Source organism: Parus major, chromosome 8 (genome assembly GCF_001522545.3).
Source record: "Parus major isolate Abel chromosome 8, Parus_major1.1, whole genome shotgun sequence".
Lineage (NCBI taxonomy): Eukaryota > Metazoa > Chordata > Aves > Passeriformes > Paridae > Parus > Parus major.
The window spans coordinates 28981813-29006216 of record NC_031777.1 but is presented as its reverse complement, the minus strand read 5'-3'; the positions used below and the strand labels follow the sequence as shown (position 1 = coordinate 29006216).

The 24404-nt window shown below is 47.0% G+C and overlaps 1 protein-coding gene across 16 annotated transcripts in view; it reads left to right on the top strand.

Moving 5' to 3' along the window:
- The window catches only part of DOCK7 (dedicator of cytokinesis 7), a 92109-nt gene that overhangs the window by 361 nt on the left and 67344 nt on the right, over positions 1-24404 (top strand). For all 16 annotated transcript variants that reach the window (XM_015636195.2, XM_015636194.2, XM_015636191.2 and 13 more), the window contains exons 2-6: positions 7029-7034; positions 8247-8356; positions 21443-21618; positions 21716-21784; positions 24176-24305. In XM_015636195.2, the coding sequence (XP_015491681.1) occupies positions 7029-7034; positions 8247-8356; positions 21443-21618; positions 21716-21784; positions 24176-24305 (491 nt within the window). The remainder of the gene's footprint in view (positions 1-7028; positions 7035-8246; positions 8357-21442; positions 21619-21715; positions 21785-24175; positions 24306-24404) is intronic.

The following is a 24404-nucleotide window of genomic DNA, read 5'->3' as shown; positions in this document are numbered from 1 at the left end:
GGGAGCTCCCGCGGGGGAGCGGGGGAGGGAGAAAGAGGAGGAAAAGAGCCGTGGAATTCCGCTCCCGCGAACAAAGGCCGGCCGGGCGCTTTGTGCAGCCCCTCCGGCCGCACAATGGGCGGCACGGCGCTTTCCTGCCCGAGCCGGCCCTGCCCCGGCCGCCTCCCGGCGCTGCCCCGGCCCCGCACCTGGGAGGGGAGCGCCGACCTCCCGCCGGCTGGAAAATGGAGAGAGAGAGAGAGCGCTCCTTTCCAGCGCCTGCCTTTTGTGTGTGAGCGCGGCTGCTTCGCCGTGGCACCGCTCCTTGGACGCGCGGGGCTACGTGAGGATCGCGGTGCTGAGCATCCTTGGGTTTCTCAAAGTTTGGTTATTTTTTAAAGAGGAGTATTTATAGAAATTTACCTGTCAGCAGCAGGTTTCTGCTGACTTACACTGCGAGTTAGGCATGTGGTTCTAGGTAGGAACAGGCTTTCTGTCTGCAGCTCTGACCAGGTAGCCTTTGGTGACCGTGGTACCTCTCCTGCCTGTAACCAGCAGTGGAGTGAAAGCGAGAACCATCAGTTCTGCCAGAGCTGTTCAGGAGGCTGTGGACAATAGCAAAAGGAGTCTCATTTTCATGGCATTGAGTGAGAAGCTGTAGGTACAAGCAGTTGCAGCTAGAGAAGCTGTGATGGAGAAGGGTCATGGACAAAGAAAAAGGAGGTCAAAGGAAAAGGCTGGGTAGGAGGTAGAGGAGAGTCATCAGTCCCACCCCGCTCATGATCTGGAAACAGGTGAAAACGCTGCTCTTCAGGTTCTCTGCACGTTTTCATGTGCACCAACCAGGGGTTAATGTGACAGGTCAAGGAATGGGGAGGGATGGATTTGCTGCCAGACCGTTTTTCCTGCTTCTTGACTGTAGTCATAGAAATAGTCACATGAGCCACAAGCACTGGAAGTCAGAGTGTCAGAGTTGTACAGCCCTGGCAGGAAGTTAAATACGATGGCCCTGGGGTGACCACTGTGGTGCTCAGCATTCCTGCCTGATCCATTGGGTTGTAGCACAGCTGTGCCACCTCTGTGCACCTTTTGGGCTAACCTGACCCACTCCGTGTATTTCTCAGTGTGTTTGTGGGCAGATGCTGTTTTTAAACAGGTTGGGTTCACCTGTGCCTGTAGAAGGACCCGGGTGCTTTGTAGTGAGGTCAGGGCTGTTGCATCTCCAACTTTCCTTTACTCTTGTAAGATTGTTGTGTTTTCTGTGGGGTTTCCTGTGCTGTAGTGTCATGTTTTGAGAAATCTCAAATTCCTGGTTTGTGGCCTGCACATCCAGGCAAAAGCTTGTGAGCAGAATGTTGCAGCTGGGGATGCCCAGGCTGGGCTGTTACCCTTCTCCTGCTGCTGCTGGGAATGTTGCTGTTTCAGGGGATGAGAGATTGGAGCAAGCAGTGCACAGGACTCCCAGAGCTGTGCTGGTGGCTGCTGGAAGCCCTCCCCCAGTTCCATTGTTTCAAGAAGAATAGATCCCTCGAATTTTCACACTCTGCCCTCCGGTTTGGCTGACTCATCGAGGTAGACTTAGCATTTGTCTTATTCACAGGAAATAGCCATACTGCTCTTGCTTTGCCTGTGTGCTTCAAATGGATGTCATTCAGATCCACCAAGACAGATTCCTTTAGTCCAACTGCAAGTTTCTAAGTTGGTTGTTACAGCAGAGGTACGAAAACAAACATGGGATGGGCTGAGTGTTTCTTGGAAAGCCCAGGGATGTGTCCCATGGCTCAGATTTACCTGCTGTGATTTCTTCAGCCACCTCAAGGGCATGATCAGAATGCTGGTGCCATGCCCTGCATGGTCCTTGCATCCAAATCTTTGAATATTGTGCAGAAGCTATCAGTAATTGCCCCAGCAGTTTTAAAATACCTTTTTAAGACTATGTTACAAGGTGCCTTCATGATTAGGTCCTGCTGAGTTTTTGCAGGATGGGTTTAAACTAGAATTTGGCCATCACAGGTGCTTACTAATTCTTCTTGACTCCATCAGAAGAAACTCCCGAGTTAAACACACTAAAATGGGTTAATAATTTCTAAGATCTTGCCTGAAATTGCTATTTTTTAATTGAAAATATATTGGTAGGAAATGTTTTATTAAGCTGTGGTGGATCCCATCCTTCTGCAGCATCCTGATGCTTCTGTAGCAGCACAGAGACTGTTGCTTCCATCTCTGTATGTGAGAGCAGAGGAACTTCAGTGCCACCTGTGCCTGGTGCACATTCCCAGTTGTGTTATCCCAGTACATTTTTTGGATATGGGGCTGCCTGGCAAAGAAATAGGATAGGGAAACCCCCCCATCAAAAAGGTCACTTCTGAGTTCCTGGATGTCCCAGTAACTGGAGCTTGTTGTATCCCAGCACTCCAGTGTTTCCTGAGGCAGAGGAAAAGGTGTGCAGGCTTTTTAGAGTTCAAAAAAGAGAAAGAAAATCTCCCCCTTTAAACCTCACACAGCAGAAACATTACAGGGATAAACTCATGTAGGCTTTCATGTGAGCCCCTGACTCACTGCCTTGTCAGTGCTCTGGGACCATCCTGAGGCTGGGTTGTCTGGGGAATTCAGAGCTGCTCCTTTGGTCATTCCATCACCATGGATGTGCCTTTGCTTGGAAAGAGTTTTGATCCTCCTTTCCTGCTCCCACAGTGGGAGAGGATCCCTGTGACTTGGAACAGCACACCTGCCCTGCCCTCTGTTTTACAGTGTCAGCCTCACACAAACCCCACAGTGTGATTTTTACAACTTCTCTGTATTCTTTTGCTTAGGTTTTTCAGTTTTCCTGTGCCCAGCTGTCAGTGGAGTGCAGAGAAAACAGTTTTTACCTTGTGGCTCCAGCCCCTTCCCAGGTGCTTCCATGTGAACAGGAACCCCATGAGGTGCTGCTGTCTGGGGCATCTTCAGTGGGGGCTGATCCTGCTCCCAGACATTCAGTGACTTGGGAATTCCCCCTCATCCAGGCCTCTTACACTATATGGGATTCCTGGAGTAATCACAGCTTGTCTTTATGGATTTGAATTGAGGGGAAGACACTTGTGTTCACCACGTTCAGAGCATCTTATTTCTGCTGCAGCTCCCTTTACACTGATGGGGTGCTGTAAAAGGGGACTTGGGAAGGCTAAATTTGCATTTATGTTCATTTAGAGTCCTTTTACACTCCCTGAATGCTGTGTCAGGGGGGTTGACAGCCTCCTTTGCCCAGCCCCAGGGTAAAGAGGGATGGTGTGAAACCTGCACCCACTGAAACCAAGAGCAGAGCTGTCACTGGCTCCCAGGAGCACCAAATTGGGCCAGAAACGTGGTCACAGCAGAATATTCATCACAGTTTATTCTCTTCCCACATCCAGATTTGCGTTGTCAAAACACTGTCACAGATAACTGAAAGGATTTTTACCAGGAATTTCAGAGCATCCCTTTCCTGTTCTCTCCAAAAGTCCCACTGGCTGTCCCCATTCGGCCTCTGTGGATGTCTCACGTGGGAGTCAAAACCCAAGAAAATCCCTGACTGCTTAAAGCAAGGGAGAAGGCAGGGCCAAAACTTCATCTCCAGGGCTCTGCTGCAGAGCTGCTTCTCTGGCCAAGGCTTCCTTCTTTGGCTGGGTGTTTTTAGCTTGAGGTGTGACTTTGCTGTCCTGCAGGATCCAGTCCTGTGTTGATGTCCTGGGAGCTCATCCCTCCACTGCAGCCCAGGGGTGACGTTTCAGCCTCAATAATCAAATATTATCAGAAGAGCACCACAGGCAGCGTTGTGTGATGTTTTCTCTTTTAATCAATGGTGAGGAAAAAGGGAACATGTTGTTGCTCGTCTGTGTTAATTTAAGAACCCACACAACACCCTGCAGCGGTCAGGATCAAGCTGGGCATTTCCTCAGCTGTAAATCAAACCCATTTCACTCCGAGGGGAAGGAGTTCACTCAGAAGGAAACAGGACCTGGGGTTTAGGAGGAAGGAACTGGCTGGGTGGCTCCAGGCCAGAGCTCTCCCTGCATCCCTGGAGCAGGTTCCCTCATCCATCAGAGCTTCCCTGGATGTTGACTCACACCTGGATGGGGCTGCAGGCAGGACAGCCCAGCTGGAGCACGTGGGGACAGAGGGCCAGGTGACACACACAGCCAGTGCCACTGGGCTTTTGGGATCCACATCCAAGCACAGTGAGTCAGGATGGATGCCTCCAGCCCGTGCTGGCTGAACAGAGGGTGATGCTTTCACTTGAAAAAGTAAATGGTGTGGAAATGCAGTTTTCTCTCTCTGGGGCACAAGCAGCAGCTCTGCTGGGGCTGCAGATGCCTCGCTGTGCCAGGCTGCCTTTCTCAGAGGCTCCTTGGGTGTGCAGTCCCTGCATGTGACAGCCAGGCTGAGGAACAGGCAGGAGGAGCACTTCTGTAATTAGCAGGATGGGGAGAACCAATTTTTCTTGCCCTTTCCCAGTGGAGAGAGCCCTGGATAAAGGAGACTTCCTCACATTGCCCCAGGCTGTCTCTGACCCACCTTTGCTGGGAGACAGGGGAGTTCCTAACCTTGCTTGGCATCACCAGGGAGATCTTGGGGAGTCTTTTTTTGGGGGAAGGCAAAAAGAAGGACTGATATTTCCAGTTGGCTGCTTAAGCTAAAAAAATGTTAAAAAAAAATAAAAATAAAAAGGAACAGTTTTTGGGTTTGACCAGGCAGGGCACATAGAAACAGAAATGATTTTTGTGTGTAGTAAAGAACCCTGGGAGTGCAAACAAATGGTTTCATTTTGTTATTTACAGCTCAGAGTACTTTGAGAATGACCAGTTTTGTTTTGCTTCAGGAGCCAGTTCCAAGAGGAATTTTTTTCCTTCTTCTTTGTGGGTTTTCTTTTTTTTTCTTTTTCTGTGTGAACCACATACACACACAATAATTAAGCAGTGAAGAAGGTCAGAAAGGAAGTGACTGGGGAAGATGTACTTTAAACAGACATTCATGAGGCTGTGGGCTATAATTAACTGGAATGTTTGTCTGAGGTTCCCAGGTTATGTGTTGAATATTAGATAAGTTATTAGAGGCAATTTTTTATTTGTCCTTTTAATTATCAAAGCTTTAATGGCTCTTCAGCTCTACCAAATTAATTTTTTTTTTTTTTTTTTTTTTTTTTTTTTTACATTTGGAGAATATTTATTTGTCTTTTCTTGCTGGGGTTTGGTGTAACACCAGCATTGATTTGGGTTAGAAATAGTGCTCAGGGTTATAGTGTAGCATGAACTGCTGGTCATGAGCAGTTTGCCATGGACAAACAGCCTCTGGGAGTGGAGGAGGAGAAGGCAAATGTCTCCACAGAGTGATGGACTGGTTTGTGTTGGAAGGGACCTTAAAGGTCATTCTGTGGTCAGGGACACCTTCCACTAGACCAGGTGCTATTTGTTTTAGGGAAACTGGGAACCTCTGGGAGGAAACAGTGAGGAAGCAGCCCTAAAAGAAGTCAGCTGAGATATTTTCTCAATGTGGAAATACTCATTTGGTTCTCCAAAGGTTCTACTCCTTCTCTGGAGTCAGTGATCAGGATGAAGCACATCTGCTGAAAGGTCTGATTCCCAACTGGAACAACTCCAGAAAAGCCATTGGGTGACCAAGGGAGCCCAAAGGCTGGAAGGGGACACCTGGCAGGTAGAAAGGAGTGGGAGAGGACTCTTGAACCTGATCATGCTGCCACAAACCCAAAGGAGTGTAGATTACTCATAAATACATCTGGAGGTCAGGTTACATTAGGAGATGGTTTCTGAGTGTCAGAGGCACGATGCTTTCTGGTGGGGAAGTGGTGTCCAAAACCTCTGTGCATGTAGTGATACAGAAAGGAGACAGCCTGAGCTGTGGGTTGGGCTGCAGGCTTGGGATAAATAATTCCTGAGCACACTCCACTCAGGAATTCTGAGGTTTAGACAGTATTCTTTTACTTCACATGGAAAGAGTTTTGGTGGGTGCTTGTGAAAGCTGGAGAGGCAGGAGTGCTTCAGACTTGAGAGTAATGCTGGTTTCTTGATGAAACCCATTGAGGGTTCAGTTCTCACTTGCTGTTGTCCTGCTTTGGGGGAATTTTCAAAATCCAGTGAGGTTATTAATGGTGCAGAGGCAGGGCTGATCTCTTTTGTGGTACCACATTCCTGCTGGACCACGGAGATGCCTTGGGTTCCTGAGGATCCACGGATTCAGGCAGAGCCAGGCATGGCTGTGCTTCCACAGCTGAGGACAAGTTCCCCCTTCTGGCTGTACTTTCCACCTGGAAACAATGCCTCTTGAAAATAGAGAAGGGTTTTTAGGTTTTCCTGCATTGTGCTGGGCTCTTGAGTTTTCCTGCCAGGGCTCTCTGTGCCTCATCAGGAGTGACACAAAACACACTGAGAGAGCCTGGTTTGAAGCAGAGCCCGTCTGCATCCTGGGGACGAGCTTTTCCATCCTCAGCCACAGCTCCATGGTGTGTTTTCCATGCCAAGCAGCCATTTTAATCCATTCCAAATTTCCCAACAAAAGCCAGCAGCACGTGTGGTTCGCTGTCACGTGTGAATGTGCGTGCACACGTGGTGGGAGCAGGGACATGGCTTCTCCTGGATGTTCCCTGTCCCCAGCAGGACAGAAGCCACCCTCCAGAAGTGAAAACATCAGCTCCTGTGGATAAAGGCAAACATGAAGGAAATGACTTCTTGCAGCCAGAATACATAAAACTTTATTTTTTTTCCCTCCTGCAGTCTACTTTTTCAAAAAGACAAAATAATGCTTCCTCTAGCTAATCTTACATCCATCCTCTGGCCTGAGGAAACATCTGCTCTCCATGGTAGCCTCAATTGTCCCAGCCAGTTCCCTCTTAGAGTTTCCTTCTCTTCCACTGACAGCAGTTGCCTCCAGCTGCCTTCATTCCTCCCACCAGCAATCCCAAAGCCAGGAGCCCATCCTGACGTCCAGGTTTAGCTCAGGACAGGTTTAACCATCTCCTTGGCAGGATTTTAGCAGCTTTGTGTGCTGTGCTGATAAACAGCACAGTCCCCCTGCTGAGATCAGGAGTCTCTTAGCCATGAGGATGCTCAAAGATCACTGACACAGCAGAAGAAAAATCATCCCTGTTCTTGCAGCCTCTTCATCTGCCTTATTGGCTGGTTAGTGTCTCCTTGGAGCTGGGAATTTGCTCTGGGAGCCAGAGCTGCCAGCACTGCTGTGATGTGGTGGATGGCACTTGGGGTGGGTTTGTCCCTAATAAATTGGGTGTTGACTCCTGGAGAGGAGCATTTGTGTTGGTGAGATGCTGTAGGCCAGGGGTACTCAGCAGCTTTTCAGCTACACCACTTTTTTTGGGGAAGAAATCTGGGTTTTGGTTTGCTTTTGGAACAAGACCATTTCCACCCTACTCAGAGGCTTGGCTATCCCTGCTGAGAGGAGCTGCAGCTTCCTGCTGGGATACAGGATGGAGAGCTGGGGATGGCTGTGGTAGGGCTGGACCTGTGGCTCTTTGTTTAGACAGCCCCTGGCCATCAGCATTTCCCTCTCTGTTGTGCTCTTCCTTCCCCCTCCAGGTGGCTTTACCTGCCTGTTGTGTTTTCAGCCTTACCAGAGACAATGTGGCTCTTTAGCCAAAATTGAAAACTGTGGAGGGTCACAGCTTTCACCCTCCAGGCATGGAGGGGCTGCTCTGTGCTTTCTATGCCTGGTGAGAAAATTACCCAGTGGTGGAATTCCTCTGTGGCAGAGACACAGGGCTCTGTGCCAGTGTTTCCTCTGCTTGTCACCTTTACCTTTCCTACATGGGAAGGGAAGCAGCTTTTTGTTCTGACCCAGTCATTTGTTTCCTGGTCCTTTGTCTGGCTGTGACTGCAAACCCCAAAAATAGGCTGAGGGATGAAACTGCAGAGTACAGAAGCAGCTGTGTGACCAGGAACTGCTGAAGGGAGAGGAGAACTCTGGAGAAGAGCTTTCCTTGGAAGAGCCTGCTGGGAACAAGTTAATTTGTGCTCAGGGTCACGTGCATTTTATTGCCACAGATGTGCACAGAAGAGCAGTTCACAAAAAGGGAAGAAAAAACCCTCTAATTGCTGTTAAAAATACATATCTGCAGCCTTGTGAGAGCTTTGTGATTCCTGGGGATTTATTATGCAGGATCTGTTCCCGGCGGGCAGTGACACCGTGGTGGCAGCGAGCAGTGCCTGGTTTCATTCCAGCAGCACAGGCAGGTGTGTGTGATCCATCCCCTCTCAGAGATAACCTGTCCCTGTGTCGTTGCAGGACCGTGGCAGCCGAGGTCAGGAAGCAGATCTCGGGGCAGTATGGAGGCTCCCCACAGCTCCTCAAGAACCTCAACATCGGAGGCAGCGTCTCTCATCACACCTCTGTAAGTCATGCCTGCAGCAGGGCTTGCTCAGGCTGCTGGCCATGCTCATTTTACCATTTGGGAGGAGTGCTGACAGTTTGCTGATGTAAGCGGCTCTGATAACACCAAGGACAACATTCCATGCAAAAGCCACTAATTTTGGGGATTTCTATGTTGCAAATCAATTGGTGTGGCTGGGAATGCTGTTTCTGCAGAATCTTTGTAGGATAAGGAGCTTTCTTGACCAGATATTAGTTGTTTTAATCCAGCCTGGATTGGGGATTAAATTCTGTGTTTTTGTGGTTCTCTGCATGGAGAGCTCTTTGTAAGATCCTGCACTTCAGGTTGCTGTTTTGCTGTCCTTGTCACTCTGGAGAGCAGGACCACAGCGACTCATCTACTCTTCTGAAGTATTTTAAATATTATTATGCAAGTTGAGTGTGGCTGCTCCTCAGGAATGTATATTTACTTACAAGTTTACAGCCTACTTTGAAGAGCTGCATTGTCACAGTCACCCTTTCTGAAGTCAGACTTTCTTGCATGGCCTGCCAGGAACCTTCCAGATTTATTGTGGTAAACATTTTAAGAGTGCAGCAAACTTTTTCAGGCTGGAAATGTTTGATTTGGGGTCTCACTTCAGGTCACAGGGGTTCTTTTTGCTGCAGTCAACTTTGAAAACAAATATTAGAGCATCTTGTTTTCTTCAGAGAAGGGTGGTTAGGTCAGGCAGGGCTGGAAATGTGCCCTGAATTTGATAGTCTGTGCAAGTGGTGTGAGTTTACAAGAGTTCTTCTCTTTGGAGTGGGGTCCTGTAGTGTTTCCTTGGTTCCTTGTGGGAATGAATTCATGGGAATTCCCTCTGCTTCATGTCCAGTGTAACCTGTTAAAGCTGCCTCCTGTGGAGCACAAAGGTGTCCTGGGAGCTGATGTCACCTCAAAAGGGATCTCCAGGCTGACCTGTAGCTCAGGGCAGTGACTTCACTGCAGCACAGACTTCATCTCTGAGGAGATCTGGCTGTGCCAGAGGCGCTGGGGATGGAGGAGGCTGGAATTGCTGTCATTTCCTGGGAGCACAGGGACAGCACAAGGCTGCTCTGTCAGCTGGTGCCCAGCGTGGTGGGCACTGAGCAGGGAGCAGGGTTAATGAGAGAAGGGTTAATGAGAGAAGGGTTAATGAGAGAAGGGTTAATGAGAGCTGCTGCCCAGACTAATGCCTTATCTCAGTGGCTCTGCTGGGCTGTGCAGTGATAATGCAAAGCCCTGACTTGGCAGTTCTGGATGGTCCTTTGCATAATCCAGCATTAGAATAGGGAGGGTCCCCTGCTATTAGCTGGTGTGTGGAGCACTCAGGGTCATTGACTCCACTTCCCTGCAGCACTGGACAGCTGAGGAATGCACTCCCATTGGATATCCATCCCAGGAGCTGCTGTGCCTCCCTTGTCTCACCTCTGGGTTCATCTTGGAATTGCCTTTCTGCTCTCATAGATTGAAGTGTCTTCTGTGAACCTCTCCAGGTTCACCCAGCCATATTTTTGATCAGTTTTTCCTTGTATCACCTCCTTTCACTCTGAATTCTCTCTTCCACTTTTTCCTCCTATTCCTGAGCTTTTTGCATTCTGCCACCAGCCAAGTGTTCAAGCTCAAAGCTTTGGTCCTGTTGATCTTCACATGTAATGTTTGATACAGGATCAGACTTGTTGGTCATGGTATTATCAGTAGCTCTCATTATCCTGTTGCCCTGGTGTTTGCTAGTAAATATATGCAAGAATCTATAAATATGCTGGAAAAGGTCATGCCAGCTGGAAGCAGGCTCTGAGCTTTTCCTATCAAACTGCATTGTGTGATGGCTGCTGTGATAAGCTCCCAGTTTGTCACATGAAATTGGGTGCTGAGCAGAGATGCTCTGCAGAAGCCTGATTAACATGGGGTGATGGTTTGTAGGAGATAGTCTGTAGGAAAAGTCTATTTAGTGAAGTCATGAGTCTGTATCCTCAGGCTGTGTAATATGACAGAGGTTCTCTTGTCTGAATTTTGGGTTAATTTCTCTCCCCGAGGCATCCATCAGGATCTGCTGTGCCTGCCTGGCCTGCTTTGATAATCAGCATTATGCAGAGGGAAAGCATCATTGTGTGGAGCTGTGTTTGCTCTGGAAAAGTTCAGTTCTGTGTAGCCACACTGGTTTAAAAGCCTAAAGTAGGGCATGTAGTGTGGGAGTGAAGAGGAAATTCCTGCTAAAATGTGTGTTTGAGTTCCAGTATCTCCACGATGGCAGCTGGTTGGGACTGGGGGGCTCCACCCTGCCAGAGTTCAAGAATTATTTGTCCAGTGCTGTCAGGCACAGGGTGGAATTGTTGGGGCTGTCCTGTGCAGGGCCAGGAGCTGGACTGGATAATATCCAGCTCAGGATATTCCCTGGTTCTGTGACTCCAGTGGTTGTGCAGATGTGCTCTCTCATCTTGCTGACCGTGGTGAGAATTCTGGTCCAGGAAAGGTCAACACCGATTCTCTGATGGTTGCCAACAGCAGCTGCTTATGATAGTTTGTCTGAGAGTCTTATCAGTCCAAAGGAGATATTTTTATGAAGAAATAAGAGTTTTTGTGAATGAAGAGCCTTCAGCACCATGCTTGCTTGGGCCTTTTGTTTCTTGTCAGCTGAAGCCAGTGCAGGGATGTTCCCCACACCACAGATTTGCCCGTGGTTGAACCTGGGATAAATGCAAAAACCTGTCAGCTGAATTGTAGCAAGTCTCTTCCCTTTTGCCTCACAAACAGCAGACAAAATGCTGCCAGAACTGTTTCTAATTTGGTATCTGGTAGAGCTGGGGGGAAGACACTGCTTTCAAATGAGTTTATTATTGTCAGCCTCCACCCTTCTGCCACTTTTAGGAGCAGCTGATTTAATTGCACATTCCTCAAACCCCAGACACAGGTCCAAGGCCCTCAGAGGCTTTTCCTGTGTAACCCAATGTGCCAGGCTGGGACTCCTGGCAGGATGCAGTCCCTGCAGCTCTGAGCTTTTTATTTTTGCAACCCACAACAGAAGGCACTGACAGTTTGTTATTGGGAAATAGGAGCTGTGAGCTGTAGAGTTCCATGGAGGAGGGATTTTTTTGGTGAAGTTATTTTTGTGAGTCTCTCCAAGCCCACTGGTGAATGGAGTGTGGATTTGCACCTTGCTGGCTGTGCTCTGGGTTGGAATCCACGGGCTGTGCTCACCTTGGCTGCCTCCAGAGGTTCAGCATCCCCTGCTGGGAGCTGCTGCTTCTCACCACCAACCCCAGTGGGTGAAAGCAGAGAGCCTGCACTTCCTCTGGGAGAATTCCCCAGCATCTTGCAGGATGGGGAATTTGCTGTTTGTTTGATGAACCAGACTGCCATTATAATCCCTCCTGACTAACCACTTTCTTTTCCTCCCAAATTTGTTTTTAATGTGGGGCAGCTCCTTGTGCTCAGTTAACTCTGTCTGTTGAAAGCAGATAAACACTTGAAAAATCTTGGGACTTTATTTTTTTTCACTTTTGAGTGCCAAGGATAATAATTGAAATATTTTTTGGCTGTTGTCTAAAACTCAATTTATTTCTTTTTTCCCATGAAAGAGTTCTCTTAATTTTAAAAAAATCTTTTCAGGTCTCTATTTCTATTTCTTTACCTCTTTAGAGGTATATTTTAATGGTTGGATATAGCACTTAGTGCAATGGTCTGGTTGACAAGATGGTGTTCAGTCAAAGTTTGGGAATGGATGATCTTGGAGGACTTTGCCAACCTTAATGATTCTGTGATTTTGTTAGAAGGGCAGCTTTTTACTGCAAATAAGCAGAGTGGATGTACATTCAGTTGTTTTGTAGACAAATCACAGCTTTTTCCAAGGGATTGGGGGTAATATTTCCTGCCTTTTGATGTATGCTACAGCAGAGATGATTGTTAGTATGTAAAGGAACAATGTTACAAGAGATACTAATTAGCCTGGGAATAAAGGGGTCTGGATTCTTGGATGTGATGTGATCTGACCACGTCTGCTCTCAGCACTTCATTTTCTCCTGTAAAATGAAGGTGCTGACATTTACATATCTTTGTAAAGCACTGCTGGCTTCATGGGCATTATCTGGGCTAATTGAAGCTTTGTCTTGGATTTATTGGATGTCAGACTTTGGCCATGCATTCAAAGATAACATCTAATTATTCAAGTAGAGAATATAGGTTCCTTTGTATATTTCCATTGTTTATTTTAATGTAATTTAAGAGAAGAAGAAAAGGTGATTTGTGCAAATGAATGGGAAGCACAGCGAAGGAAAACATGACAGTGTCCTGTGTGACACTGAAAAGGGCGTTTTGGAGTGTTCAGAGCCAAGTAATTTTATCACCAAGAATTGAAAAGGAGAATGAGCCAGGTCTTTATGCTGTCTCAGGGCTGATGAAGGCTGAATGGTGCCTCCCATTATTTGTATTTCCTGGAGGTTTTGCCCTGCCTGGCTGAGTGGTCTGTCCTCATCAGACAGGGGAGGATGGGAGAGGCATCCACATCCTCTGCCCTGTTAACTCTGCTCTGGTGCAGGCACTTTCTGGAGGACATTAAAACTGTGGCTGAAGTCAGCAGTGAGCCCTGTGGCCAAGGCCAGGGGTGTTTTCTCTGTTCAGGTGGGGCTGGTGTCCACTGGGAGTCTCTGCAGTAACTTAAACAGTTCACGTGTTAGCAGAGATAAATACTCTCAATGAAATGATATTATACCAAGTAATTGTAAATAAACAGGCTGGGAGAGCTGGGGGTGCTCACCTGGAGAGGAGAAGCTCCAGGAAGAGCTCAGAGCCCCTTGCAGGGCCTGAAGGGGCTCCAGGAGAGCTGGAGAGGGACTGGGGACAAGGGATGGAGGGACAGGACACAGGGAATGGCTCCCAGTGCCAGAGGTTAGATGTTAGGAGAATTTCTTTGCTCAGAGGATGATGAGGCTGTGGCACAGTCTGTCCTGAGGCTGCCCCATCCCTGGCAGTGTCCAGAGCAGCCTGGGCCAGCTCTGTGTGACTCTGCCGTGACGCTGCCGGCTCCGCGCGTGTCCGTGGTTCATCCATCCACACAGGGGAGAAATGTCCCCTGGGAACTGAGATCTGCCTGTGCTGAGTATTTCCCACTCAGGAGAGCATTGTCCATGCTTGGCAGGGCTCAGGGCCACCAGGGCTCAGGGCCACCAGGGCTCAGGGCCACCAGGGTCTGCCTGTGTGAGCCCCAGGGGTCTGGAGGGGTCAGGCTCTACTGACCTGCTGTAACATTTCTGCCAAAAGTGGGAAATCTGTGAATTTTCTGCAGTCTCTGCTCAGACTGTTTGTTTTTTAATTTCTCTGTTGCTGTCTCAGTTTCTGCTTTCAGTTTTGTCACAGTTTATCAGAGGGAAACTCTTCGAGATGAGTCTCAGCACTTCCATTTTCTGTATCAAAGTCTTTGTGTTCTCCAAATACTCTTGGTGAAATTACACAATCCTTAGTCATCAAAGATCTTGTCTCCTTACCCGTCCTTGGAGGCATAACTCGTGTCTTTCTAGGGTTGCTAAGAAATAGCTTTAGTATTCCCAGATAACTAATTAATCTCTGATTAATATTAATATTTCTATGCCCAAATGGCTTCCTACATTAGCAACCAGTTATCACAGCAAATAACCTGGCAGTATTTGTACATAAAGCATCTCACTGGTTTTGGGACTGGCTGTTCCTTGTTACATGCAGGATCCTTCTTTAGGTAGGTGTATTTGTAATTATTTCACAGAATCCCAGGCTGGTTTGGGTTGGAAGGACCTTGAAGCTCATCCAGGGGCAGGGACACCTTCCACATTCCCAGGGTGCTCCAAGCCCTGTCCAACCTTGGACACTTCCAGGGATGTGGAATCCATTTCCTTCCATTAGAGGATTTTTCTAGCTTAGGCATTGTGATAGAATTTGTCACACACTGCAGATCTGACAGAATTCAGATCTTAAAATTAAATGTTTTCAGATTGCAAAAATGGAGGCTTCAGACACGGAGAATGCTTACAACGATTTTTGGGGCACGCTTGCAATTTGGAAATAAAGGACTTTGATCAGCTGCTCTCTGTGATAATGACATCTCCCAGAACATCATGCAAAAGAAGGAATGAGAGGCAGAGCAGGGCAGGAGATAGGGAACTGCATTCCAGAGGCAGTGGGGAGGTAATGACTGCACTGAGGGCTGGGGAGGTGTCACCCTTGGTGAGGCTTGGGAGCTGCCTGTGGTTGATGGAAAGCAGAGATTGCCTAGGAATCTCCTTGGTTCATTTGAATATTTCCATGTATTATAAATGCAGCCAAAAAATGAAATGCAGGAGTTCTCTGGGCTCACCAGGAATCAGGAGTATGGGTTTTCTGAAATGCAGGGATGGCAGCCGACAAATATGCGAGTCTTTGAATTTGGATCCATTTGGATTATTTTTGGAGCGCTTAGTTGAAAGAAAATGTCATTTTTGCAAGTAAAACATGTTTTTTCATTACTTGAGTGTTGTCAGTGGTTAATATTACACTGCTCATGCTTCAAAATCTCTTAGAGTGACTTGCCTGTAGTTCACACTTAAAAATAAATCTAATGCCTCTGTTAAGCAAGCTTATTTCTTTAAACTGTTACCTTCTTTAACCTGCCTGCAAATTGTAATTTATTTTTTTTTAGCATATTACATTCTCAGATTTATTCTGACTCCTTCCAGTACATCAGATTTGACTCCTGTTCCCTGAGATCCCAGTATCTGTTTAAGGGTGACAGGATTTTGCCACAGCAAGCACAGGCCATCTGCATTCCTGACTGCTCAGCAAGGGAAGTGCCTGTTTGCCCTGGAGACCCAGAGATAGCTGAGAGAAGGCTGGGGCTCAGCTTTGAAATGTTAATCTGCTGCTTCTGTCCTTCCAAGATTTTGCCCAGGGAAGGCAGTGGGTGGGAAGTTGGTATTAATTTAGAATTTGGAGCTTTGGCACAATCTGTTGCAGTTTTAGCACGTTATAAATGGCTTAATATTTAAGGAGGTATTGAAGTTAAGATGGAACTTTGTCCTGGTTTCAAAATTGGCAAGAAATATCACCCTGATTTTGAATAAGTGCTTTAGCTGCCAAGTAAAAATAGCAGTCAGGATCCTCCCTAGGATGAGGAGCTCTCTGCAAACTTAATTTTTCCAAGGTCCCTTATCACAGGGAGTTTTACTCCCACACAGGGGGCAGGAGGGACAACCTTCTACACTTTGCCATTGTCATTTTTACAGAGCCCTCAATTTTACTGTGATCCTCACAGGGGCTGGGACACTGCCCTTGGGAATTCTTATTTGAGCTACAAGGGAAATGGGGCTTGGATTGGGCCACAGCAGGTTGGGTTCAAATCCTTGTTGTGGCAGATGCATCCTGCCAAGCTGTCATGTCACAACCTCTCAGTGCTGTTGGGGCTCCCTGTGAGATTGGGCATCCTGGGAGGGCAGAGGTGAGGGAGGGAGAAGGAAATGGGAGGGAATGTTGTTTTCCATGGCTGTGCTGTCATACACAAGCTGGAAAAGTTTGCAGAATGATAGCAGGGATTTGAGTGTGTCACTCCAGTGTGTCCCAGGAGACTCCTCGTGGGCACAGATATCCCCTGAGCCCAGCTGTTGGTTTAGGGAAGGGATGGGCTGAAGTCCTCCAGGCAAGCCTGGGAATGCCTGTGGAGTCAGGGCACTGTGCTTCAGTCAGTCCCTGTGAGATGGAGTAATAATGATCCCTTTTTCTGCCCTAGTTGTTACTGAGCTGCCCTGCAGTGCCCAGGAGAGCAGATCTTGAGTCTTCAGATCCCTGCACAGGTGCAGGTCTTGTACAAGCCTGACCTCTGCTTTATACCTTTTGTTTCCTTGTGTGAGCTGGGCAGGTGGTGTCCTGGGTGTAGCTTTCCCTGCTCGTTATCCCTTTGTTCCCTTTGTTATCCCTTTGGGATGCTTGGCTGAAGTGAATGAAGGTTTGTGTTACCTTCCATGGAGTGATGCCACATCCCCTCACTGAGGCTCCTGCAGATTTGTGCAGGTGCTTTTGTAAGTGATGGTGATGATCCAGGTAGCTGCTCAAAAGGAGGAAATAAATAGGAGAGAGACATGTGCACTAAAACTCCACAAAAATACAATGTTTGCTGTCTGGAGAAGGGCAAAGTCGATAGGGAACGCAGTTTTATTTTCCAGCTTTTAAGGGGATGTAACAGTGAAGAATAACACAACCTTAAAGAAGAAAGCTTGAGTGTCCCCACTGCAGGAGAGCTGTAAACCTTTGAAATAAGGGTTTGTCCTGCAAGTGCTGAGAGCCTGAACTGCAGCAATGCTGGTACACCTCTGGAAACTGCCTTTAAATGGGTTAGAGAAGCCAAATCAGAAAGGCTGCTCTCTGAATTAACTGGTTGAATGTGGCTGTGGTCAGGTTAAGGACATGCAGAATTGTTATTTCCAAGTGAAGGGTTTGATTGGGGTAAATCTGAGAGAGGGAGTCCTGTTTGATTTCTTCTGTACTTTCATTTTATCAGTACTGTGATAAACACAGTGTTTATGCTGGCAGGGAGCAGGTTATACCCCTCTTACTCATCCTGAGCTGCCCTTTCTCCCCACATTGTCCTCCTGTAGATTTTAATAGCACCAGAACAGTGCTTGCCATGAGTGAGGTGGCAGTGCCTGATCCTGGGATAAAGGCTGAGTGAAAACCCTATTGGGGAATTGTCCAAAATCAAAGAGTGTTTTTTAAAAGAGCAGCAATTCTGGGAGCAGCTTTCCTTTGCATATTTTTAGCATGTATTTGCTATTAATTCACATTATTCTATGGTCCTGGTGGGGAAGATGCTCAGGGCTCTTGCAGACTTTGGTTTCTGGAGGGTCTTAATAAACTCAACAGAAATGGACCTCCTGGCAAGGATTTCTTGCAGTAACACTCCAGAATTCCCCATTAGGTTTATTAGGGGAGATCACATTGAGACCTTTCAGTGCTTAAAAGGGACTTAGAAAAAACAAGGAGAGTGACTTTTTACACAGGGAAACAGTGCTAGGGAGAATGGCTTCAGACTAAAAGAGGAGAAATTCAGATTAGATTTTAAGAAACTCCTCCCTGTGAGTGTGCTGGGGCCCTGGCACAGGGTGCCCAGAGAAGCTGGGGCTGCCCCTGGATCCCTGGAAGTGCCCAGGGCCAGGCTGGATGGGGCTTGGAGCAGCCTGGGACAGTGGAAAGTGTCAGAATTGAAACAGGATGAGCTTTAAGGTCTTTTCCTGCAAAACCACTCTGGGATTCTGTGATTAGGCAGTTGGTAGGTGTTCTGCATGTCTGCAGATACTTAGCTGGATTATCCTTCTGCCTTTGGAAGTCCAGTGAAGAACTGGCTGTGTTTTATGGAGGAGACACTACTGTTGCTTCCCCAGAGCTGCCAGGAGGAATGAGAAGGCTTTTCCTGGGAGCAGGATGAATATTGCCCTGAAGTCTGCAGCCTGCCAGCAAGCAGGGCTGTGGGAGAGCACAGCTTTATCCTCCTCAGCTGTTCCCCCTTCCTGCTGCAGCAGATTTCAAACCTTTTCATGCGCAGCTGACGGGACTGGGAATTGTTTGATAGCTGAGATCATCAGTAGCACAGTGTCACACTCCTGCAGGCCAGGGGAATCAGCTGGTGCGTGTCTCTTGTTTTTCCTGGTGCCACAGGAGGTCAGCTGGGCTGGAGGTGAGATGACAGAGCAGGTTCTGCTCCTCCAGCAGCACTGAGGTTGATTGGGATGATGGGGTTGGGATGATGGGGTTGGGTAACCTGGTCTTTATCTGAGCTTGTCCAGCTCCTCCCGTGTGCACGCTTCACCTGATGGCTTTGTGTGGCAATTTCAGGTGACTGGTGATTAGCCCAAGTAACACAGGAATAGCTTCTGGTATTTTGTGTTTCCTTGTCCCCATCCACACCTTTAGAGCGATGCTGGAGCACGAGGCAGGACAGGGGAAAGGTTAAACCATTGACAGCAAGAGCCTTGAGAGGAGCTCTTGCATTTCTGTTCACACATGGGGACATCTTTTAGGTTCATTTTCTTTCTGGTGCATTTATTCATCCTTCTTTCCTCCTCCTCCTCTTTCATCACTTCTTCCCCCACAAATATCTGAAGCCTAAAATAATGTTCTTGCCTTTTATCTGCCAATAGTCTGACACCAAGTAGTTCCTCTCCATACCCATGAATTTATGTTTGGCCTGTTTACTCAGGTGCTAGACAGTATTTCTGGCTGCACAGATGGTGAGTCTGACACAGGCCTCTGGGTTTGACTTTTATGTTTGTTTACATCTTCATGGTACAAGAGTTACCCGAAGAGACAAACTGGAAAATTGTGAAGTGCAACCTTGGGCCTAATCCTGAAATGTGTGAAGGGCTTGGAAATCCCTGGAATGCACAGAGAGCCCCTGGGCACTGCCTGCCTTTCTGCATTGGTGATATTGAACTGGCATGGCCACTTCATTCATCTCAATGCTCCTGTTGGACAAGGGGAATTTGAGATGTGAAATGCCAGGAGTGAGGGGACGTGGTGTGTTTTGGGCTGTGACAGTCTCACACCCTCAGTCCTGCATGTCCCCATGAGCTCTGCATTAATACAGAGGTTTTTCCTCATCTTTTTTGCAATTCTCTTTATCAGGATGAGTGGAAATATTGGAAGGGATGAGGGACAGGTCCCTGTGTGTTAGAGAATCACAGGTAAATGAGTTTGTGCAAATTAAAACACAACACTTGCCACAGGCAGTTCACTTTTGGAAGATCCCTCAGCTTTGGACCTTCCAGGTCAGAAAGAGGAATAAAAGTAAGTCTTAAAATGTTAGGGCTTAAAAATAGGGTCAGCTAAACAGCTTCAAATCATCCTGTGAGACTTTCTTACCCTTCTGGGAGGTGCTGTCAGGGTCCAGCCAGGAGCAGCATCCCTGCATGGATGGGGCTTTGCACTGGCCATGGGAGGATGGGAGGGGATGCTTTTCCCAGCACCTCTGGACACCCCCTTGCTTCTGGAGCTTTTTTGCCCAGTGATTTTACTGCTTTCCTCTTCATTTGCAAGGAGTCTCCATTGCTGGGTGGTTCCTCCTCTTTGCTTCTGAGGTTTGTCAGTGGAAGGGACGATTTGGTGCAGAGCAGTGCAGGAAGTTTGCAGCACTTGGAAGCAAACAGGCACTTGTAGCAATTCCTTAAGGAAAAGCTGTCACCTCTCAGTGACATTTGTCAGGGATCTCGTGCCAAATGGGGCTGGTCTGCCTGTTTGTAAAGAGCAGGGTGAGGTGGTGACATCTCAGCTGAGATGTGGGAAGGAGCAGTGACAAATTCTGCTTGCAGCGATGAAAACAGTGGGAAGTGTCTGGTTTGTCTTTTCAAAAGTTCTCCAAAATCACGTACTTTGAGTCCATTTCAAGAGTTCAGGATTTTCAGAGTCAGATTTCTGATTGAAGAGTTCAGGATTAGAAGGGGGGAAAAGGTTTTGGGGTTAAAGAGATGATCATCATCTTCTTGTGAAAGGTGTCTCTGCCCATGGCAGAGATTTGGAACAAGCTGGGCTTTAGGTCCTTTCCAACCCTTCTATGATTCTTTTGCTATTTCTTTACACAGAAATGAATCTGTTTATTTTACCTAAATTGCAGAATCAAATACTACATTTCTAGTAGTATTCTAGACAGCCATCACATATTTTTTTTGGTGAACCAGATGCTTATCTGGCAAAAAGTCATCTGGTCCAAGTCCCCTGATTTCCTTGGAGTCACGTTGGTTTCCTGCTGAAGGATTTGCCTTCTAAGAAAATTGCAGTATTCATTGAGGTTGGTTGTGGCTGGGAGATTCTTTCAGTATCTCTGTGTTAGCAGAGTCTTTCTCCTTGAATAAAAAGTTGATTCATTTCAGAACTTGTTTGCAATAGTTTAAAAACTGGAATTTGGGATTTGTATAGCAGCATTTTTGAGAAGCAAATTTAAAACTGAAGTGCTGAGTGTTCTTTTTAAAGTCATCTCCAGCACAAGCTGCAGGATAGTTCCTTGTCCCACAGAAATCATCTGGATGTCAGGAAAGGGGAAGTTAGTAGAGAAAACTGCTGAATTTGGATGTGTTTTTGTGACTCTTGTTAAAACACTCAGCCTCACTGGCATGTGCCAGGGAATTCTAGGAAATCTGTCAGTTGCTGTAGAGACAGCTTCCTCAAAACTTGTTTTTAGTGTTTCATTTTCTTAATGTCTATGTTTATGTATAGCCTCATAGCATAATGATCTCATATCAGAATATTTATATGTATTTATGTAATGGAATATGTAAAAATACAAGTTATGCAATGTGAGTATGTATCCAGTTTATGCAAATTTTCTTCTAATGTATCTAAAAAAAGCTCAGGATGGTGAGATCAGCACTGCCAGTGAAATCTACTGTTTTCCTGTACGTTTTCAGTCATTCCTTGTGCTTCAGGTAAAGGCTTTGTGCCCAGTAAAGATGATTTTTAAGCATCCCTTTTATTGAGGGCAGTGTCCCTTCCTGGCATGGGCAGAGTCATTGTGGCACTAAAGGCTCTAATATCAGGGAGAAGTTAAACTTGTACCTGTGGTAGGTGAACATTGTGTTTTGTGTTCACCAGGGAGGCGATTTAATTCAAAATAATGTTAGTCCTCAGAGCTGTGTGGCTTCCTGAGTTCCTGGTAAATCAGGCCTTGCTCTGGGTTCTGGCTGAGGGCTGTGCCTGAGGGAGGGAGGGTTCCTGCATCTTGGAGCAGGATCAAGGTTCCCTTTGTGATCAGAGCCTGCTAAAAACAAATCCAGGCTCAGATACGTGGGAAATAAAGTACGAAATTTCCTTTTGTTGTATATTTTGAAAATAGATGTAGCCTTTCCTGGCTGTAGTTGTATTTTTTAGGTGATGATGGCACACACCAGAGGAATATGCAGAGGAACATCAGATAAAAGATAAGACATGAGAAAGCTCTGCTGTGTGTTAGCTGAGGTTAACACCACTGAGGTTAATCACCTGATATTGCATCAAATCCCTCAACAAGGCAGAAGAACTGGTTTAAAAGAGAGCAGAAAACACACCTGTGATGTTTCTTTATTTGCTCACCTCGGTTTAAAGCCCCTGTGGTGGTTTGTGTGTTCCCAGGTGCCTCTCACAGAAGCTGTGGACCCTGTGGACCTGGAGGATTATCTCATCACCCACCCTCTGGCCGTGGAGTCGGGGCCCCTGCGGGACCTGCTGGAGTTTCCCCCCGATGACATCGAGGTGGTTTACACCCCCCGCGAGTGCCGCACGCTCGTGTCGGCCGTGCCCGAGGAGAGGTAGGACAGGAGGTGACGTGCTGATGCTCCAGGGAATTCATATTTAGTTTTGGGAAATTTTAATCTCTGTGATCTCTGGTTTTTATTCTTTCAACAGTGAGATGGACCCCCACGTGAGGGACTGTGTCAGGAGTTACACCGAGGACTGGGCGATCGTGAACAGAAAGTGAGTTCCCTCTGGTGTTCATCACTTCAAGTTCATATTTAAATTTTGGCCAATTGCTGTAAGGAGGCTCAAAAATGTTGTCCTGGCTGCTGATTCCATGTCCTCTAGCTTTTAGTTGCCTGTTTCAGCTGAACTGGTGCTTTGTGTTTGGAAAATTGGATCTTGGACGTTAAAACCCCTTGGGGCATTTTGGAAAATCTAGGCCATTTAAATCCACAGTTGCTCCTTTACCATGGTAGAGCAATTAGGGGATGTGGACAAGTAAAATTACTTCCAGCATTTGTTTCTTTCTTTGTTCCATCTGGTTTTAGTTCTTTTTAGAGACAAGTTGCATTAATTTTGCAGTGAAGTACGATTTACGTGCAGTCACGACCATCCAACAGACAAGGTGCCCCCTGCTGCTTCCATTGGTTCCCAGAGAGACTTGGGGAAAGTACATCATTCAAACAAATAATTGTTAATATTTGAACCATCACAACATTTACCTAATGAGTTAACAGTTCAGAGGATGGGCATGCATTGATTATTCCATGCAAATTAGCAGGAAGGGTTCGGAGAGGCTTTAGTTGGAGCACGGGCTCTCTCGGATGATTGGAAGTCTGATGACTTCAAGAGCTGCTGTCAAGGAGTAAGTGATCCATGTGATGTGCATCACCTACAAATGACTCGGCTGCAGCTCCAGCTCTGCCCTTGTGGCAGTTGCTACAATTCACTGGTTTAATGCTGTCCTGAGAGCCACTTCAGGGGATGCTCAGGATATGTTTGGCACTGCTAATGTGACCTAATAAAAAAGTGTTTTGTAATCTCATACCAAAAAAAAAACCCCAACAACCCAGCCAGAAAGGAACCCAAGAGAGGGAGGGAGATGTTTTATTAACTCCCAGCCTTGGCAGCAGAGTCTTGGATACACCACAGACCTGGGCAGTGTGACCCAGCCAGCTACCCACTCTTGGCTTCTCAGTGACTTCTGTTGGTACCTGGAATTCCTGGCTGTGATTCCTGCCCTGATGAGGTTTTTTGGTGGGTTTTGGTGGGACTCTGAGAGTCCTAGCATTTCCTGCTTGGATAAAACCATAGCAGTGCACTGTGTAGAAATTGAAGAGTTACTGCTGGAGCAGGGGAAGAGCCCAAAAGCTCAGCTGGGAAGGATTGAATTGTTTTTCAAGTAAGGATGTCAACAGTTTCCTCTTAATCCATCCCATTGAATGGTTCCAAGTCCTCTGGCTAGCTCCAGGGGCACCAACCCCAGCTGTTGGAAGAACTGCTGAATTGACAATCCCTTTACTTCCCCACCCCAGGGGAAATAATCTTTATGTCCATTTCTCCCTCCAGTTTTTAGTAACCAAAATGTTTTTGAGGCAAGGAAATCCACCCATTCAGTAATTCCTTTAATGATATTGGAAAAGGTAAGTTCACTGGCCTGAAAAAAACCCACTAGCATATTCTGATTTCAAGCTTAATTTCTGAAGTCAGGTGTGAATTAGAGATCCTTTGTTGGTGGAGCTGTGATGGAAATGCAGACATCCAGGTGAGGATTATACAGATCCAATTCAGCTCTCAGGAATTACAGCCTAGCAAGGAAAATGCATTCCTCCTTTTTTCTATTCCCTTCCTTTACTCACTGCTAGCCTGTCCATGGTTTTCCCATGTCTGGAGCATCCCTCTGGGGTAACTTTAGTACCAGGGCATGGTAAGAACAATTAATTCCAGATGTGATCCCAGGAACTGACTTGGAGTGAGTATTGCAGGGAGACCATGGCTCTACCCATGTGTGTGTGTCTAAATACAGACATGGTGCCATTTGGCACCCAAAAATTTGTTAGTGAGAGATCTGCTCCTGTCAGCACAGCAGGCAGACTGTTCACTTGCAGGAGCTCTTACGCTCTGGAAAGCTCTGAGGGACCCACTTTCCTTACAGAGATGCTGTGTGAACACACTTGTTTTAGTCAGGGTTGGAAAGTTGTTCTCCAGAGGTGCTCAGGATTTTCCTGAGTTGCTGTTTTGGTTTTCCAGTTAATCATTTTATCTGCTCCAAGTCAGTTCCTGCTCCAGCAGAACCACTGGCCTTCAGCCCTCGTGTTCCCGGCCTGTTTTTAGCTTGGCATCACAATGGCACATTTTACAATTACTTTAATTGGCCCTTGATAATCCTCCTTTTGACATCACCCAGAGTGGCTTTATAGATGAACAGAGTCACATTGTAGTGTTGGAATAGTGGCTGTTGGATGATGCCCCAGCTCCAGTGGAGCTGACTGGAAATGGTGTTTGCAGGGAGCAGCTCCAGCCTCGGGAGCACCCACGCTGACAATGCTGGGTTTGTTCCGGGGTGCTGCTTCTGGGGTCGGGGTCAAAAGGGCTGCTAAGAATGTGTTTGAAATCCTCTGTTTGCAGATACCACAAGCTGGGAACTGGGTTCAATCCCAACACCCTGGACAAGCAGAAGGAGAGGCAAAAAGGGCTCCCCAAACAGATCTTTGAGTCTGACGAAGCTCCGGATGGCAACAGCTACCAGGATGAACAAGTAATGTGCCTTTAAAACCTCGCTACATAAAACCTAATTTACAGTCCTGCTTTAAAAGTGCAGTCCTTTTCCCATTATAAGTTGCTTTTAATTTGTTGG